The sequence below is a fragment of the Rhinoderma darwinii genome, chromosome 8, assembly GCF_050947455.1.
Source record: "Rhinoderma darwinii isolate aRhiDar2 chromosome 8, aRhiDar2.hap1, whole genome shotgun sequence".
In the NCBI taxonomy this organism is placed as follows: Eukaryota; Metazoa; Chordata; class Amphibia; order Anura; family Rhinodermatidae; genus Rhinoderma; species Rhinoderma darwinii.
The window spans coordinates 107462326-107483141 of record NC_134694.1 but is presented as its reverse complement, the minus strand read 5'-3'; the positions used below and the strand labels follow the sequence as shown (position 1 = coordinate 107483141).

Below are 20816 nucleotides of genomic sequence, written 5' to 3'. Positions count from 1 at the left end.
ATGCCCCCCATTTTATACGGCGGCACACAGATTTTGTAGCATGTTTCAATGCATTGCTTCTGCTCAATAATACGGTGCCTCGCAGGTTGCCTACAGTTGTGGATCAGTATCACAGAGTCCTTGTACCAGCAGAGAGACTTCATCTACAGTACACAGCTTTGCCATGTGCATGAGCTCTTAGACTTTCTCAAGCTCTTGACCAATGTCAACCTTCCACCATCCTCTGACATGCCATTGAGACCATACTTGCCTACTTGTATAAATTATTTTCAGGGAGACATTAGAAGAATTTTATGTATGTATCTAAACCATTCACCCCATTAACAGTGACAGAAGATTGCTCCCCCATAAACCATTGTGCCAGCATAGTGCCCCCAAAAAACAGTGTCAGCTACTGCTCCTTAAAAACAGTAGTATTATTAGGAGCCCCCATAAATCATATAGCCAACAGAGGGACCCCAATAAACAGTACCAGAATAGGGTTATCCCTCAAACAGCCATAGATTCTGTATGCCAGCAACTACCACAAGAGGGAGCTCACTGTATACATATTTATACAGCTCTAATTGAAGTAAATGGGCACAGTATAAATACATACGCAGCAGCTCCCCCCTAGTGGCGACTGAGCTTTTGTACCAGACCTGCCTGCTCTGACAGAAGTCCTGGAGATCTCTCTTTTTTTGGGGGGGGGGTACCTGGACAATCCAAGAGAGTAGACAAGTATGATTGAGACATCCTAGCTCTCAGACCTCATCTGATCACGAACTTTAGGTCTTTCCAGGCGCTTTGATCATAGAGATTTTGATACCTCTGAGCTACATCAAAGGGGTTTTTCCTATATAGCATCGTTTATCATTTAGATCAGTAGGGGTCCATCCGCCTGGGCCCCCAACGATTGCTAGATCCCATCCCTCTAATATGTTCAAGCTGCAGTTGGCAGTAGATGTATGGAGTGGCGGCCATGAATACGCCGCCCGCTCTATACAAATCTAAATTTGGCCGTAGACAGAACCAATCTGCTATCTATGATGTCTGCCGTCAGGGGACAGACGGATGGACACGTTAGCTTTTAACCTGCCCTATCCATGGTTCCTCCGGGAGATCAGTGGTACCAGAGATGCCAGGCAGCCACTTATCCCTACCCCTACTGAAATAAACATTCATGCTCGGCCGATCTTAGTGTGTATGTTTATACAGGAGTCCGACAGGCACCAGCCGATAATCATCTCGGGTCTATAGACAGCTTAAAGTGGATACAAATATCCCTCGAGGCTTTTAGGAGATTAAACTGGAGCAAAGTAGGAATAGCTTTGAGTTGTTCACTGCCACGTCTTTCCAGGAGTTGAACAATCTTTAAATCTAAGAACCACTTATTTGCCTGATTGTTTACAAGGTAATCCCCAATCAAATTAAATTGTCCTGGAATGTGTTCAGATCTAAGGATGGACTTTCTCTTCCCATTGTAGCATTGTGTTACTATGTTCTGTACATCTATTCTAGTTTCTATTGATCCTGGAACTTTTATTAGACCCAAGAACAAAGGTTTCTTTCCTCGGGGGACATTGCTATGTTGTAAATGCACATGTTGCTAGTTCTAAGTTACTTTGAATGCGTTATCTCAGTACAACCCATGTCCATATGCTCTATTAGGGCATGTGGATGTCATAGAGGGATTCCTCCGCTCGGGACCCCCCCACTATGAGCCACTACAAACAGTGGCTCTGTCAGACCCGGCCCATCTATATATTACAAATGAATGGCCAGCGTGTAATACTTCATTTCCCCTGCAGTGGCCACTGCAGGGGAGATGTATGGCCAGTCCAAGCTACCCCTGATGATTACAGCTGATCGTCCTGAACCCACAGTGATCAACAAAACTAGGGGTTGTCCATGAACCATATAGGATAAATATTAGCGATAATCGCACAGCACTTTGGTTGCATTGAATCCAGCTCTGTGATTTTCTTCCATTTGCATCTGAAATTAATAAAAAAAAATTTTCTTCACTATAATTTCTCTGGATAATGCTAGGATGGATCACTAGAACTGTGCAGGAAATGTTTGCACTATAGTCTTTCTCTAGCAGTGGTACACATAGTCTTCTATGATCTTCGTTTTTGGCCTTCACAATTTTTTGGTTTTCCCCCCTCTATCCCCATACTTTTTTTTAATTTTTGGTTGACGTAGCTTTACAAGGTCTCGTCTTTTACAGTACAAGTGGTTACCATTTTTGGGTACGTATATGTTAGCATCTGTTATGACAGTAGACCATCTATGCTACAATCGGCCAAGCACAGGCTAAAGTGAAGTGCAGAGTTTTAGGCCTTATTCACACGGACGTGTCCGTTTTGCGTGCGCAAAAGGTCCGTGTGTCATCAGCATATGGTGCGCGGCTGCGTGATTTTCGCGCAGCCGGCATCATTATGACACCCTGTTTTGATGTTACGACACAGTAAAGAAGGAGGGGCTTTTATGTTTCCCTTCTCTTATTTACCAGCTGTTGCGCGAATCATGCGCGTCACCCGGAAGTGCTTCCGTGTGCCGTGCGAGATTTGCATGCACCCATTGACTTCAATGGGTGCGTGCTGCGCGAAACACGGGCAAGCATAGGACATGTCGTGAGTTTTACGCTGCGTGAAAATCACTGACAGACTGAACGGCCCCATTCACTAACATAGGTACGTGCGACGCGCGTGAAAATCCAGCGCATGGCACGGACGTATAACACGTTCGTGTGAATAAGGCCTTAAGCTGGCCACACATCTCAGATACATGTCGGCCGAATGATTGTTTGCCAACAGCATTTTTTCCCGACTCCCCCATACACATGCAGGCTCAGTAGGGAAAAGGAGTAAGGGTCCTATTAGGGTATGTTCACACGAGGGCGTCCGTTACGGCTGAAATTACGGGGATGTTTCAGCCTGAAAACATCCCCGTAATTTCAGCCGTACCGGCATGTGCAGGCGCTTGAACGCCGCGTCTATTACGGCCGTAATTAGCGCTGCTATTCATTGGAGTCAATGAATAACGGCTCCAATTACGGCCAAAGAAGTGACAGATCACTTCTTTGACGCGGGCGTCTATTTACGCGCCGTCATTTGACAGCGGCGCGTAAATTTACGCCTCGTGTGAACAGACAAACGTCTGCCCATTGCTTTCAATGGGCAGATGTTTGTCAGCGCTATTGAGGCGCTATTTTCAGACGTAATTCGGGGCAAAAACGCCCGAATTACGTCCGTAAATAGGCCGTGTGAACATACCCTTACATGGCCCGATATGGGCCGTGAAAACAAGCACCGATCAACGAGACAGCTCATTGATCGGAGCTCGTTTGCTGTTTTGACGATCAGCAATGATCGACTATGTATGGGGACAAGCGATCGTTACTACGATCGTTCGTCCGCATACATTTCAATCATGTCGCAAACACATCTCATAAACTAGCAGATCAGCTGATGAACGCTCGTTTGCCTGATCATTGGCCTTTGTAAAAGGGCCTTAAAGGGATCCTGTCACCAGCATTTCACCTATTGAACTTTACTTATCCCTCACTGGCCGCTGCTGTCAAAAGTTCATTGCCGTTATCCCCGCTCCTAAACTCCTCCTCCTCCGAGTGTAAATAACGGTCTGCAAACATTTCGCGCCTTTTATCGTAATAATCCGGTGTCCCGTTGTGCGCACACACCAGAAGAGGACATCAATGCAGAAGCTCAGGATTTTGTGTGTTGAGGAGCTGTCAATCAAAAGTAAGGAGGCGGGGTAAACTCGGAAAGATTTGAAGAATGAAGATTTGACTCTTTTCTGCTCATTAGCATACGACTCTACTCTTTCCCGACATCTGCTGTTAAGGGAGAGTTAGGAGACTCCGCGGGTTTGTCCAACATACATCTAATATGTATGGCCCCCTTAAGGCCTTATTTACACGAACGTGTATTACGTCCGTGCTACGTGCGTGGAAATCACGCGCGTCGTACGGACTTATGTAAGTCAATGGGGTTGTTCTGACAGGTCGTGATTTTCACGCAGCGTATGTCCGCTGCGTAAAACTCACGACATGTCCTATACTTGCCCGTGTTTCGCGCAGCACGCACCCATTGAAGTCAATGGGTGCGTGCAAATCGCGCAAGGCACACGGAAGCACTTCCGGGTGACGCGCGTGATTCGCACTACAGCTGGTAAAGAAGTGAAGGGAAACATAAAAGCCCCTCCTTCTTTACTGTGTCGTAACATCAAAACAGAGTGTCATAATGATGCCGGCTGCGCGAAAATCACGCAGCCACGCACCATATACAGATGCCACACTGAACTTTTACGCGTGCAAAACGGACACGTTCATGTGAATAAGGCCTAAGTGAGACCTTATCTTCATTCTACAACCCCTCTTGGAGATATAGTATTTTATTTGCGGCAGGGTACTGCCAAGGTTACGGTTCCCATGATAGTCTCTGATCAGTGACGACCAGATTAGAGGAACACGAAGCATTTAGAGGACAGCGGTACCAGCGAGCAGACAAGTGATAATGTAAAAAAAAAAAGAAAGAAGTGGGATAAGAAGTCAGTAACAGAAATGTCACGACCAGGGAGAAGCACAGGAACCAGAACTGGGACCGGTCAGAGCCAGGAACAATGAGGATTATCAGAAATCAGGGCTAGAGACAAGCACAAGATACACTCTGGCAATGAGTGTCAAAAAATGGGAGCTGTACATCCCCAGCCCGAGTGACGTCATGAATGAGTGACATATGCTGTGGCAGTGTGGAGCAGATCGTATGGTTGTAACATTCGCTCGTCCCCGTGCATTACTCCTTGTGAAGAAGCAAACGAGCACCGATCAACGAGCTGTCTCGTTGATCGGCGCTCGTTTACACGGCCCATGTAGGGCCACATAAGAGGACCCTGACTTGGTTCAGACTCACATGTCTTTGCTCATATCCAGATAGCAGCTCAAAAGCCTCTTCTGCTTCTGCTCTCATCACCTCCTCACACGGTCACCCTCAGAACTTCTCTCATGCTTCTTCCACCCTCTTGAATGTCCAATCACAGGCCACTTGACACGTTCCTACTATTCTGTCAGGGAACCGTAATCCAAAAACTTCTATCAGAATGTTTCTCATCGAACATTATCCTCGAAGGGACCATCCGGGAAAAAGCTAACAATGCAGCTCTTTCTCTGAGGGAAGGCTCCCACCCCCAAAGTTATACTTACCTGGTCCTCACTGTTCAGGAGATCCATGGCAGTCTTCACACAGGCGGCTTCTTTGGTATGTTCGCACGAATCGGATACGCTGTGAAAAATTCCGCAGCATATCCACCCCAGAAACCGCATGTCAATCCGCTTTAAATCCTCCTTATTTTGGTGCGGATTTAGGGTATGTTCACACGCTGAGAGGCAGTTACGTGTGAAAAGACAGGCTGTTAACAGCTGCCTCGTTTCACACGTAAAAGCTCCTCCTCGTAATTTACGAGGCGTCTGAGACGCTCGTAAACCTTGAGCCGTGCTTCATTGATTTCAATGAAGAACGGCTCAAATTACGTGGCAAAGAAGTGTCCTGCACTTCTTTGCCGAGGCAGTAAATTTACGGGTCGTCGTTTGACAGCTGTCAAACGACGACTCGTAAAAACAGGTCGTCTGCACAGTACGTCGGCAAACCCATTCAAATGAATGGGCAGATGTTTGCCGGCGTATTGTAGCCATATTTTCAGACGTAAAACGAGGCATAATACGCCTCGTATACGTCTGAAATTTGGCCGTGTGAACATACCCTTACCGCTGTGGGAATCAGACGACTGATGAAGTTTCGTCAGATGGGTCTGCTGGAGCTTGTAATTGATAAATCTTCATCACAGGGCAGATACGCTGCGTAAAGGTATACAGCGTATCTGCCCTGGCTGCCGCAGCGAATTCCGGCTGAAAAACCGCACCAAATTGTGGTGCAGTTCTTCGGCTGGAATGTCCGATGCGGAAAACAGAAGGGAATAAAAACCTTGCATACGACTTAACCTCTGACGTCCTGCAGCCCGGCCTCCTGGGATGACATTTCTTCCCATGTGACCGCTGGAACCTGTGATTGGCTGCAGCGGTCACATTGGCTGAGTTACGATTTTTGCGGCTGAATCGCAGATTTTCCACTGCAAAAATCGGAACATCTGCTATTTGTTGTGGGTTTTACCTTCCCATTTAATTCAATGAGGGAAAACCTGTAACGAAAAAGCAGCGATTGCGCAAATACAATTGACATGCTGCGGATTAAAAAAACGCACCGCAGGTCAATTTCTGAGCGTTTTTTCCGCTTATCATTGACGCAGCGTGTGGATGAGATTTGTCCGCAGTATTTACACTACGTGCGAACTCAGCCTTTCGGTCTCATGCACACGACCGTAGCCGCGATTTTCGGTTCGGACGGCCGCGGAGTGTCACCCGCGGGCCACCCGCAATTCGCGGGCCGTGCACATGGCCGCGTGCATTAACTTCTATGAGTCTGGACCGCAAAACACGGCCATAATAAGACTTGTCCGTTCTTTTTGCAGTCCAGGCTCCTGGGCCATGCACGGACGGTGGAAACCACAGTCGTGTGCATGGACCCATTGAAATGAATGGGGCCGCAATTCACCCGCAGATTTGCGGGCGAAAAAATATGTTTGTGTGCATGGGGCCTTAGAGGGCCTGTGCAGGTCTGGTTGGATCTGACATGAGCCAGCACCGATTGTCGATCTTACTTAAAGGGATTGTCTGTCTTGGACACCCCCTATATATCTGCAGGGTCCCCCAACAATAAGCTGATCAGGAAAAGGGGCGACTAATGTTTAATGAAGCCTTACATTGAAATCAATCAGTCGTCCTTGTGCTTGGATGATCTGGGTCCTCTAGAGAGATAGATCCTGTTTGCAGGGTCTCTCCGGTCTCAAGAATAGAGGGGGCTAGTGCGACATTTTTCTATTACATTCATATACTCTAAGGTATCTGGACAGGGGTTGTGTAAAGCAGACAAACTCCTTAAGGCCCCATGCACACGACCGTAAAATCGCCCGTAATTACGGGCCCATATATCTCTATGGCCGACTGACACCTTCCTGTATATTTACGGGAAGGTGTCCGTGCCGTAGAAACTTTCCGAAAAAAATAGGACATGTCCTATTTTTTTTATTTTACGGACCGTGCTCCTATACTTTATAATGGGAGCACGGACTGTAAATGCGGACGGCTGTCCGCGGCCGTAATTACGGGTCGTAATTACGGGCACGGTCGTGTGCATGGGGCCTTAAGAAGCAGTCGAGGGAAATGTGTTTTTTATTGCCACGGTTTTCATCATTGATGTCAAAAGAGTACATGGAAAAATATGGCATTCGGGCCGAACCATATATTTTTTTGAAATCCCTTTGTTTTCCTTTCCCTTTCGAATTGTGTGCCGCCTTAAAAAACAAAATACATTATATGGCCTGCCGTAGAAAGAAATGAAGCGCCAAACTGCGAAAAGTCTCCCGACATGTCTGTTTTAGTAAATATTTCTGTCCCCCATAAAATAACGATTCAGGAGCATCTTTACTCAGAACTCTGAATTTTACCGTCCCTCTGTTATTCCTCTTGGAAATCTATACGGTGTGTCCCTACACCGTCTGACACTGATATAACAGCATGTAGAAACATGTCCCATTGACAAGGGGAATAGTAACATCCAGTTGTCAATTTATTCCTACATTTCCGGGAGGAATAACAGAGGAACTGAAAAATGCAGAAGATGCTCTAGAATTGTTATTATACGGGGTTTGCAAGTATTTACAAAGGCTCTGTACACATCTGCGTTTGCCATGGGATCCCTTGTGGTTTCCAGCGTTTTGGACATCGCTGTTCTTACCGTCAACTCTGATGGAAGAGACAACAGTGTGAATAAAGCCTTAAATAGTCCTCATTAAAGAAACTTTTCCACCAGTAACAGACTCCCATGTTCTTAGTAGGGATCTCAGTGCTAAGACCCCCAACATCAACTGCTCATCCCATTTATATGTGGGTATAATATCTGAAGACCTGCACATAAAGTCTATAGAGAAACATGAAGTTTACATATGGAGCGGTACCCTATAAATGTCGCTCATTGAGATGTATGGCGCATCATAGAGCGAGTGACGCGCCTGCTGTCAGCTGAGAGCCCGCACCCCCCGGGTCGCTTCAGGCACAGTGACCCAGAACACAGTGCGACTCTCGCACTTTATATATCATCCTATCGCACCCGAGATGCGCCCGTCCCATCTCTGTCACCAAGAGGACGCTGTGTTATTCAAATCTAGCCAATGGCCGCTTACAAACAAACCCTCCGCCCCGCCCCCTTGATTAATTATTACGCACGACGGTCAATCACTTTCAACACGCCCAATCGGTCAGCAGGGTGGCCCGCATAGGCCCGCCCACTTCTCCTGAGCCTGAGCCAATCACAGTGGGTTGTTACCTCTCTGGCAGAACCAGTTTATAATGGTTCCAGCTAGGACCCCGGCTTTAGGTGGCTTCCGAACCGCCTGTATAGAAAGCTAAAAACATAAATACCGCGTACTGCGCGAGGAAGCAGAAGTGCTGGGAAGCTTTGCTGGGTGTTATGTATGAACAAGTTGTATAACTCGTAAATAATTACGTTATTTGCAGTATGCATGAGATACATGGATCCAAAATAAACAAACATATTTCTGATATGAAAATAGACCTACTCATTTTTAATATAATGTGAATGTTACTGTGTACAAAAATTGACGAATAAAGTTTTTATTGTTTTATTTGTAGAAATTCAATAACTTTATGGTATAGGGATTGCTTAAATGACAATTCCCTAAATAAAATGTTATGGTCGGTATTGCTACCTTCTGCTGGAGAGCTGCGGGGAGCTTTAAAATTGAAATGGACCCCACAGTGATCTGGACAATGGGCCATTGCTAAATATCAAGAGAAATTGGTCACAGTAAATAAAGGGGTATTCCCAGAATCGACAGGATAGGTCATAATTTATCACTGGGACCCCCACCAATTGCGAGACGAGGGTCCGAGATTGCGCTTCCCGCACAACTCATTGTCAGCGCCATACTCGGCTGTTTCCGTCATTCCCATAGTCATTGAAAGGAGCGGCAGCGCACATGCTCGACCGCCGCTCCATTCAAGCTCCTCACTTTGGGGGGTGCAATGAGGAGGAATGGGGGATTCAGGACCCCCGTTCTCGCGATCGGTGGGGCCTCCTGTGATCAGACACATAGCTATCCTGTGGAACAACCCCTTTAAAATATCAGTTCTGGCCATGGCTGACCTTTGGGGTGTACGATCTGCCACATACTGAAATGGGCATCGATGCTCCCCCGATACCACACTTGATGCCCCAACAGGATATGCCATAAATGCCCGCCTATAAGGAAAACAGGAGTCCGGTGAGTTACGGAAAGAGCCGAGCAAGCACCTAAAAGGCCTAATGTCGCCCTGGCAACCGAGACTAGAAGTGCAAAGGACTATGCGCCACGAGAACCTTCTACAGAATGTAAGCGACGCTGCCCAATGTCCGCAATAATGTAAAGATGCAGCGGTGTCACCCGCCAGCCACTGCCCTTGTTACTAAGCAACTAGCCCAAACCTTTTGAGCCACTATGGTTACATCTTCCGTTTTTTTTGGGGATGGGTTTAGATTAGCGTGATTCAAAGGTAAACGGTATGTTAATAGATGCGCTATTATTGCACTTTTAGTTCGGTAGCGATTGTTTTATAAAAAGCACGTTTCTACTAAATGGTGCTAGAATGGTTTGAGTGGAAATCCGCAATGACAGTACCACATGTTAAAGCCACGGTACGTGGATTGCAGTTTTTACATGTGGTTTCAAATAATAAAATAATCCCAGTGGAAGTCAAAAATGGAGAAAAATACTCATAGGGCTTTTTTTTATTCCATTGCGGCCGTTCCGTTTTTTTTAACGTAAGGTTTCGTTTCACGGATCAAGAACAGTGTCTTGGTACAGCCCTATTAAAATGTATTGATGGTAGCAGTATCCGTGTTATACTGTTTGCAAAGATGGAGCTTAAAGCTTTGTTCACACGCTAAAATAAAAACGGCTGTAAAATACGGAGCTGTTTTCAAGGGAAAACAGCCTCTGACTTTCAGCCGTTTTAAAAGCATCACACGTTTTTTTATGCCGTTTTTGGAGCTGTTTTTGGAGCCGTTTTTGGAACCGTTTTTGGAGCTGTTTTTCTATTGACGCAATGAAAAACATTTTAAACGGCCCCGTAAAAAAACGGCCCGTCTGAACGAAAAGTTTTTCCCATTGAAATCACTGGGCAGATTGTAGGCATTCAGCTTCCGTTTTTTAGGCGTTTTTTGAGGCCAAAAAAACCACCTGAAAACACTGCGTGCGAACGTACCCTAACTCGTATTATAGAGTTTCGTCTGATTCGTCAGTCTAGAATATAATGGGATAATTGATCAGCCAAATATTCTTTTTAATTTGCCGCATGCCGATCGCAAACCCAACAAATAGATTTGCCCAGTGTATCCTACAGGCCCTTGAATTGTGAGAGATTTACGAATCAGCAAAATGCGAATATTTTGTTTGCGGATCTCTATAATTTATAAGCACTGAGTTGCGCAGCGATCATCCCTCTAACGTTCTTTATTGGGTCGAAGTGAAAATAATCGCCCAAGTTGTTGAGTTTAGTTCTATTTACTATCGCCTAATGTGGGTGAGAGCAGGTGGGGGAGGGGTTTTTGCTTTGTCATGTAACTTCTATGCAGCAATCAATGCTCCAAAACTTTGAGGCGAGACCAGAGAGTGCAGAAGTAGCAGACTTTAGTGCAGGACAGACTCTCCATGTCACACATTACATAGCCGGGACTTGTCCCTCTCACTCTGCACGGAGGGAAAATATATGTAAGCTATTGCTATTTGCTGATTTGCATGCAAATGTAACCAGGCAGTGCCCAGTGTGAGGGCAGAGTGCCGCCCAGCCCCTCCTATTTGGGTGGGTTCCATTGTTTTGGAGGAGGGGAGAGGAGGGAGGAGACTCATGAGTGGGAAGTGAAAAAAAAAATAACCCTCTACGACCAATTTTTTTTTTATTTCCGTAAAAAAAAAATAGAAATTTATTTCTGCCATTTTTTTGCAGCGTGTGGCATGTGATTTGAGGGCAGTGCCAGCCTGGGGGACAGAGCTATGCCCGCCGCCGCTGCACCATCTCGTCAGGCTTTGCGCTAACCCTCTATGTGTCTAGGCCACTTGGGTCCTGCATTGAGAGCCCGTGCTGGGATGACTTGGAGACCCCGGGCCGACTGCTGCTCAAACACCGCGGTGAGTTTGTTACAATTGTAGCAATTTCTCTTTAAATCTCTATAACTCTGCCCTTACCTGCACCCTCAGCAGGAGCAGCCGGGGATGGGGGAAGAGGGGGAGCACCCAGCCCCCCCCTACACCACCCCCCTCTCCCTGCATCTCACCCCCCTCTCTCTCCCTCTTCTCTTCTCCCTGTCACGTCTGCAGGATGGAATGGGGCTTCTCGTGCAAGGTAGTGGGGTGCTGTCAGGGGTGGATGCCATCCCCCCACAAATCTCATGCCCCTTGTCTGTGGCCTGGTTATATCGGCGGCAGGATGAATGCAGTGCACACACATCACCCTGGCTATATGTACACACACATATATCATATAGGGGGGGGGGGATCTATAGTGTCAATGTTGATCTATTGCAGAGCACCCCCATAGTGTAAGCTGGTGCTTGGGATGACATTGTACACAGGGATCCCATGTACTGGATACTGCAAGTGCTCTGTATCTGGGCCTAGGGACAATGCATGTGTGTGTGTATATATATATATATATATATATATATATATAGTGATTAGAATTGGAGGGAATGGGGATCCCTATATAGACCAGCAAGTCCTGCTGCACTGATGGGGGTACCCCTTGTATAGTAAGCACCTGTCTGCATTGCTTTTATATTGGAGAGAAAATTGCATGTAATGGTGTATACGGGGGTACTGCTGTATATATCCGCAATACAGCTATAATGGTGGTACCCCGGTATAGCAATCGCCTGCAATTTGTATTGGTTTGTGCATCGCTGATAATAATGGAGCGGGTGCCAAGATTAGGGGTCCCCCAGCTGACATAGAAGTAACCAGCTATAATGGGGACTGCGCTACCAAGTTTCTGCAAGTAGTTACTTTATGTATTCTAGTCCTTACTGGTCACTTTGGCTACAGAAAAAGAGAATGCATTTCTTTGTAATATGGAGGGCTGCCGACAATAGTGTATTGTATGCCTAGGATATGGGGTGGTTTCCCTCCGCTCCCCTATGATGGGGGTACCCACTGTCATAGGGCGTACACACCACACACAGATCCCATGTACTGTGCCCGTCTCCTGGTCATTATATGGAATCAATCCAATGAGCAGTAGAGTACAGTTATACCTCTAATGCATTTATATACAGTTGGGGTTTCCCTTTATATATTGGCATGCTATGAACCGAGTTATACAGAGAGTCACCTCCGGCATACTAAGTGTATGGGATTGTTATCTGATATATCAGTGGCTGTATGTAATAATGTGTCCCTTTAACACACCCTCGTAGACCAATGATCCTGTTGTACTGCGGGAGACCTCCTAAGCAATTGTGGTGTACTGGGGCAGGTATATAATAATGCATCTCCTGTCCGGAAGATTTGGGGTTTCCCTTTAGTTGGGGTTTTGCTGGGATCGCGTAGACTCAGACATCCCATATACTCGTAGTGTATTGCACGGTTATTGGAGGTCTTCCTGGTCACTTTGGCATGTGAATAAAAAAAAGAATGGAGTTGCAGGTGAAAGTGGCGCGGGTTGTATATTGTGCAATATATAATGGAGGGATTGAGGGTTTCCCTTTAAACTACCCCCATCCTTACATACCAGTGACTCCTGACACCATATCATACAGAAGTCTCATCATCCCTGGAAGTTGTCTTTTTTTTTTTTTTTTTGCATTTTATACTGATGCAGGAGAATTTAGTGCAGTTGCTTCAGAGAAATATATACCGTGTATATATATATATTTTTTATATTCCATTTTAGTTGGTATTGCTGCTTTGCCAGAAATTGTCACCACTCGCATCAGTCCCCGTCCCCAATGGGCCTTACAATCTAATTTCCCTGTGTGGGTGCAAACAAAAAACGTGGAGTAAACTTACACAATGGTACAATATTGTACTCCTAGTTTTGTAGATTGTAACCACCTATACAACCCCATTACTCTTGTCTTTAGCGGCCAGTTATATCCCTCCGGGAACCAACTGGACTTTTTTTGAAGACCCGGCAATAAGAACTTTCATAGTCCTAAAAAAACAAAGTTGACCGCCCATAGCCATTTTTTTATGCTCGTTGGAAATCTGGCTCCTGGCATTTTTCCACCCCCACAAAAAAAAAAAAAAATTGCATTCTAAAAATATAAGGGTGACCATACACATTAAATAAAAGTCAGCTGTGTCCCGACTGCAGATGTTGGGGGTGAGAGGAAATTCAACGTGACTGATCCTTTGTTCTCAATTGAGATAAGCATCAACTTATTCCGCTCCCCCAATTAAAGACCTTGGAACTGGGCCGCACCGAGCGTTCATGTGTATGGAAAAGTCGGGAGGAATAGCCGTCGACCAAACTGAAAGTTCGGATAACAGGTGCAGCTTGAAGGGGTTACCCAGAGAGATAAAACTGATAGGCTATCTTCAGGATAGGCCGGTAATATCTGATCGGAAGGGGGGCTGACTATCGAGACCCCCACCGATCAGAGGTTTTGAAGGGTCCGCTAGTGAATGGGAGAAGGCTGTAATACTGTCGTCCGCCCCTTCAAGTGCGTCGACGTTTGACAGTATGGAACAGTGAAAGGAATGAAGGGGAAGGCGTGTTCACACGAGTGGCGCAGCTGCTTAAATACAGCTGATCAGCGGCGTCCCGGGAGTCAGACTGCCACTGATCACATATTGGTGGCCTTTCCGGAGGATAGGCCATCAATTTTATCTCTCCGTATATCCCCTTTAAAGGGTAACTAAACGTTCAACAAACTTCTGACGTGTCAGAAGTTTTGACTGGTGGGGTTCCGAGCACAGAGACCCCCACCAATCGCTGAAAGAAAACGGCAGAAGCGCTCGTATGAGCATTGAGTTGCTTCGTTTCTGTTCGGCTTTTTCTGGAAATCAATGTAGCGGTGTGCGGGCGCAATAGAAAGTCTATGAGCCGGTACTCCGATACATCGGCTTTCCGAAAAAAGTCGAACAGAAACGAAGCAGCTGAGCGCTCACACGAGTACGTCAGACGCTTCGTTTTATCGATTGGTGGGGTTCTCAGTGCTCGGACCACCACCAATCAAAACTTCTGACACGTCACTATGAAGTTTGAACATTTAGTTACCCTTTAACCCCCCCTCTATGAAGTATAAGACATTGGGCTGGGATTCTATTTTACTTGTAATGTCATATACTTGCAAGCCAAGCCGCCGGTGAATGTCCATGACCGTTGCATATTTTTTGGGCCTGAAACTTTTGTAAATTATTTTGCCCCATCGGCCTCCCTTTACAATTATTTAATTTTTTTTGCTGTGTCCCTCTTAAAATTCAAAAGCACTTTTTGGCTTATCAATAATAAAAGTTTAGGGAGAACATTGTGCCCATCGTATATACGTCAGATGGAAAATTGAAGGCGATGTATGGAGGGCAACCAGTAATGGAGAACGTTTTTGGCTAGTCATAGCCCAACACGTCAACCGACCGTCAAGCAACTCGTGATGTTTGCAAAACCATATTGTGTTTTGCAACCTTCTGGGCATACAATACCTGAGACACACGGTAGTACGGCCACACTTTAGCCTCTGTATTACAGCCGCAATTCCCAGGTATGGTGATCTAAGTTCGGTTTAGTAGAACTGCGGGAGGTCTGGGTATAGCCTTTTAGAGGGACCTGTCATCTATCCAGCCATGTCTTTTTTTTTTTTTTTTTTTCGTTTTTTTCCGTTTTCCCGTGAAAACAATTCTGGAACATATTTTCTTAGAATTTTGCTTGGTGTGGTTCCTCTGTTATTCCTCCTAGAAATGTATGACAACTTGGTGTTACCATTCCCCTTGTCTAAGAGGTGTGTCCCTATACAGTCTCACTCTGACAGCAATGATTGGACGTTGTCAGTCTGTGTATGGACACCCCCCCCCAACTGGTGACACCGAGGTGTCAATTTATTAATAATTTTTTAGAAGGAACAACAGAGGGTCAGCGCAACGTATAGTTCTATGGAAAGCTGCTACAGAATTTATTTCAAAGGGAATACAATTATTTACTAAAACAGTCATGTCAGGAGAGCGGACAGGTCTGATCAAAACCAGCTTATCAGGTACATGCACAATCGTGGGTTTCCGCCATTGTTATAAGGAAGTACCAACAAAAAGTTGGATTATCGCTGGCAGTTTTGATATTTTGTTTGACCTGATAGGCATTGCATTTATGGCTTAAATTCTCTATTATAATTTAATGATCTGTAAGGGCCGAATTTTTTTTTTTATCTGTGATTTGATTGTTGTTGTGAATTTAAAAAAAAAGGAAATTAATAGATTTCATTCCACGTTTGGTTTTGAGTACATTATGGGCAGAATTGTGTTGCTTCAGTAAAAATATGTTGTTAGGGGGCGCTGTGGTTTGTTAGGTTTACTATAACATGTCAAATGTGTTGTGAACTAAGGGTATGTTCACACGAGGGCTGAAATTACGGGGATGTTTCAGCCTGAAAACATCCCCGTAATTTCAGCCGTACCGGCATGTGCAGGTGCTTGAACGCCGCGTCCATTACGGACGTAATTGGCGCTGCTATTCATTGGAGTCAATGAATAACGGCTCCAATTACGGCCAAAGAAGTGACAGGTCACTTCTTTGACGCGGGCGTCTATTTACGCGCCGTCTTTTGACAGCGGCGCGTAAATTACGCCTCGTGTGAACAGACAAACGTCTGCCCATTGCTTTCAATGGGCAGATGTTTGTCAGCGCTATTGAGGCGCTATTTTCGGACGTAATTCGGGGCAAAAACGCCCGAATTACGTCCGTAAATAGGCCGTGTGAACATACCCTAAATATGAGAGGTTGTCTTTTCTCTTAGAGCTTTAATGCTTTTATTTTTATGATCTAATAGCAATTAACAATCAGTTTGGCATAAAACACAAAATAAGCGGTACAATAGTAGAGTAAGTATAAAGGCCAAGAGATAACGACCTCTTTTTCTACATAGACCTATAACTAAACAGCCGAAAGGAAGGGTACACGGTGATTCCAAAAATAAACCGGCGTTGCGTGCTCCTTTGTAATCTTGGTACACGTGAATTGAGTAAACTTTGTGGCCTCCGCTTGTTTGTATTTTTTATTCGTTTTTGGGGGGTGAGGGTCCTAGTTACCTTAGCACCACCGTAAAAAATATAATGTTCTATATACTTAGGCTGAGAATAGGCCACCCTGTGGTTTTGTACATTGTGTAAGTCTCGTGCGGTAGATGCTGAAGTCACACATACGTGGCGCAAACCCTGTACAGTTGTCGAGTTCCATTTCCCTCTTTTTTTGCTTGTTTTTGACCAAAATGACGGCTTTTGACTGCGTTCGTTTCCATTGTTCCTAGATTTATCATATTACTGCGGGTCTAAGGTTTAGTTCACACGTACCATTCTTACTGACCTACTGCCGCATCAATGGTAGGAACATTTCCTAGAATTTATTAAAAAGAAAAAAACAATAAAACCTGCGGCATTTCCCGGCACGTCACTCCTTTTATATGCCTACTAATAAAGCTGCCAATACACATCAGGTTATCAGCAGATCCCTTTATTTATAGTGAGATTTGCGGAAACACAATCGGCCATGATACATTTTTGGTTTGGTGGCAGCTGCTCGGCCCCCTTCAATCCACAGATAACTTGTACGTTTTGACTGCACCGATTGTGTTATTGGAGCATTAGCGATAGTTTTTGGCTGAAATCTATGGCCGCCGCATTTTAAAGGGTTTATTTTTAGCTGTAGAAAAAAAGAACTGCTGTTAATTGCTCGTGGTAAAAAAAAAATAATAAAAATGTTGACACCGCTCTATCGATGATGTGCCGTACTGGCATGTGACCACTGCAGCCAATCACTGGCCCCGAAAGTGATGTCAGTATAAACATTACAGCATGTCTTTACTACTGCGATGTAAATAGAGACGGACGGTAGACTACTCGACCTTTTAGCAATGGATCAAGCGGGGGATTTTAAAGATATGTGCATATTTTTTTTTGCTGACATTTTTTATTTTTTTCTACAACTGGAAAACACTTTTAAGCTAGCCATACATGAAAGATCTCCTCCGACTTCCTCATAAACCTCCATTCTCATGTCAAGCATACGTGTATACTGCCACGGAGAGGAGAATGAGACTTCTCTGCCAGGGGGCAACAATGGTTCAGGACCGTCAGGTTTACGCCATACATAATTCTGCCGTATTCCTCGGGATCCACTGACCGCCTAGTAAGACAAATGTCCTGATGACTGATCGTTAAATCTCTTTGGCCGCGTCAACGTGGGCTGGATCTGCTGCGGATAATTCCGCAGCAAATCCGGCAAAGATTCCGCAGCTGCAAATCCGTACCAAAATTTACGGATTTCCTTTTTGCAGGAAAAAGAAAAAGCCTCCATGCCTTACCAAACGCCTGGCGCTCCTGTGGTGACCCTTATTTGGTTCCTCTGGACTATGTTCATCCGGCTCCAGCGATGTGTCGAAATGTCATGTGATCGCCGCGGATAATCCACAGCCTAAAAGCAACACTAGGTTTTGATTGTAGATGTTTGCTGCCCCATTGAATTTATTGGGGAATATCTGCAATAAATTAGTGCTTATTCCACAACCGGAATTGACCTGCTCCGGATTTAAAAATTATTGCAGCATGTGGATGAGATTTGTTACTGTATTCCACTGCAGATTTTACGTCCGCAAATCTGGATTGATATCGGCACGGAACCATGGTACTTTTCTGCGTGCCTAGTTGAGTGTTTTTTGCAGGCAGAAAAAAATCTGCCTCAAAATTCCTTCAGGAGTTTTGAGGCAGATTTTGACCTGCCTGCGCTTTCTCGCTGCTTTTTTCTACCTCCCATTGATTTCAGTGGCGGAACAGCGGCAAGAAAGGACGAGCCTCTTTTTTTTCCCCCCGCCAGCGGCTAAAAGCCGCCCGGGGGAGAAAAATCGCCACTGCCTCCCATTGGAATCAAAGGGGGCTTTTTCAGCAGTTTTTTTGGCGATGATTCCGACATAGTTTTCGCGTCAGTCTGCACCAGAAAACTATGTGTGAACTGGGCCTTATTGCTCTTCCTGACCAATCTTTAATGGTGGTTCTTTTCTAAGAAACGGCTGAATTTTTCACAACAAAAAGAAACACCTGCGTTTGATTTCCGTGTATAACAGAAACCGCAATACTTTACCGGATTCGTTGTTTCATGGATACCATTGTGCCAGAAAGACCCCATTGACTTAAAATGAAGTCCGTCGGGTTTTATCATGGTGTCCTTCGTTTTGACGGGAAGGATAGCCCTGCATGCGACGCTGTTCTACCCATCAAATCTGACGGAGCTGCCTCTGACAGCCGCGAACAGAGCCGGAAATTTGCAGCAAATACAGGAGGGTGAAGGAATGTTCTTTAATATGAAATGTGAGCCATAAAGTCTGTGTTCTCTATCTACCATACGATGTGTGAACAGAGACCTCCTCATCCGTATAGCATTAGGTTATTCCTACGTCAAGTGTCTCTATTGGGGCTGGACTCTCCCAGGAGCCGGTTAATCAATGTGCCAAGAAGTTCTCCACTGTGCTTAACTTTTTGGCATGTATTTTTAGTATAAAGTTTATTCTGTCAAAGTAGCGCCTGGATTGCCCTATAGACCAGGCCAGCATAGGTTTGCAGGGACCATTAAAAAAAAAATGCTATATAGGCTGGCGGTTGCCACAATTGCCGTCTTTTCTTTGGTTTTGTCACGTTGCGTGTTTTCTGCTCGTCCTTTGCGTGGACATTTGTGTAACGAGGAACCACATTCTGGATCGACCAAGAGATGACTAAACCTATTTGCGAATCTCCAGCCATTGTTATACATGGATGAATCAATTACTAGAAATGTGCAGGATGATTTGCTGATTCTAAAATATAAATTTGGCGCATTTACTCTCAGTAATTCAATTTTTCCATTCATAGTAATGACAAAAGATGTGCAAAGTTGGTAATCAACGCGTTCGTTCGTTCGTTCGTTCGTTCGTTCGTTCGTTCGTCCGTACCCTACGTATAACTGTATCAGCCTCTCCATCGTGGCCACCGTTTCCTCTTAAGGCCTCATGCACACGAACGTGTTTTTGCGCCCACAATTCACTCGCAAATCTGCTTGTGAATTGCGGACCCATTCATTTCTATGGGCTCATGCACACAATGGTGGTTTTCACGGTCCATGCATTGGCTGGAAACCCGGACCGTAAAAAGATAGGACAAGTCATTATACGGTTTGGGGTCCGGGCTCATTGAAATCAATGTGTGCATGGTCTGTGAATTGAGGGCGGCCCCGCGGATGATACTCCGCGGCTGTCCATGCCGCAAACATGGGCCGCGCACACTGCTCCGGTCGTGTGCATGAGGTCTTAAACTGACTTTAGTTGTCAGCCAGTGTCTTGGTTCTGGATATATTGTACTTTGCCCTTCCTCTTGGCACTGCGCGTATTGCCACCTGCCTCTTCATTCTATACATGCCATTCAGTGTCTACATACTTGTCCCTCGCAGCTTGCTTGGCAGGTCTGCCACTGTCATTTTTTATCCAGTAATGAACATCCCACAGTATGGAATTATACACAAATCTAGGGAAGAGTTCGGCATTAATGCTTCTTTGTTTTACCAGTGTAACCTGTGTAAAATGGGTTGCCCAGTTTGGACAGCCACTTCCCATATGTTGTGGTCAACATATTGCATGGGGTTGTCTAATGCAGACCTCCCTTTCTAAGAGTAGGTCCTCGAATACTATTATCTATGGCTATGGTAAGACCCTATATGTATGTAGTCCCAGAGAGCAGGCAGAACCAATCGATTCTATAGGGTGTGTACTTGAATAAAGATTTGCCCCTAATGTCCCTGAGAATCTCATTACATTTACATTTAGGCCTCATTCTCACGTGCGTATCAGATTCAGGCGCGTGAATCTGGTCTGTGTGTGTTCCGTTATACATCAGTGTGCTTTGTGAGTGGCATGCGTTATTCACGCACACGCAAAGCACTTTTTTTTTTTTTTAAATTGAATTGATGAGTAAATCACGCCCCGCACACGGATGTGCATCCGTTTGCGGTACGTGGTTTTCACGCACCCATTGACTTCAGTAGGTGCGTGATAACGCACCAGTATAGGGCATGCAGTGAGTTTTACGCAGCAGACTCTCGTGTGAATGGCCCCATTGAAATCAGTGGGTCCGTGTGCTGTGCGTTGTTTCAACGCACATCACACGGTCGTGATTCACACTCTTGTGAATGAGGCCTTAGTCATATAGGTAGCTTAGAAGACCACGTGTCACCAGCCCTCTAACCCAATGTGTATTATCTGGAGATTGCCTTTTAAGTTTTAACATTTTTCTGTAAATGTTTTTGGATGTGTTGAAATCCAATGGCTAAGACCTTATTGACACGGCCATGTTCGGAGCGTATGGCGGCCGCGTTTTCCGGACCACCATTCAGGGAGCAGTACTCCTAGCATCATAATCATCCATGACGCTGAGAGTCCCTGCCTCCCTGCGGGAATACTTTGCCGTACTAGAAACATGAT

At 45.3% G+C, this 20816-nt stretch overlaps 2 protein-coding genes across 4 annotated transcripts in view; one reads left to right on the top strand and one right to left on the bottom strand.

The window, feature by feature from the left end:
- Positions 1-8182, bottom strand: part of ZNF541 (zinc finger protein 541) — a 33601-nt gene extending 25419 nt beyond the window's left edge. The window contains exon 1 of the mRNA XM_075836235.1: positions 8074-8182. Within this exon, the coding sequence (XP_075692350.1) occupies positions 8074-8091 (18 nt within the window). The 5' untranslated portion in view covers positions 8092-8182. The remainder of the gene's footprint in view (positions 1-8073) is intronic.
- Positions 8183-11062: 2880 nt separating this feature from the next.
- The window catches only part of BICRA (BRD4 interacting chromatin remodeling complex associated protein), a 55127-nt gene continuing 45373 nt past the window's right edge, over positions 11063-20816 (top strand). For all 3 annotated transcript variants that reach the window (XM_075836232.1, XM_075836231.1, XM_075836230.1), the window contains exon 1: positions 11063-11301. The gene's annotated coding sequence lies outside the window, so the exon portion shown is untranslated. The remainder of the gene's footprint in view (positions 11302-20816) is intronic.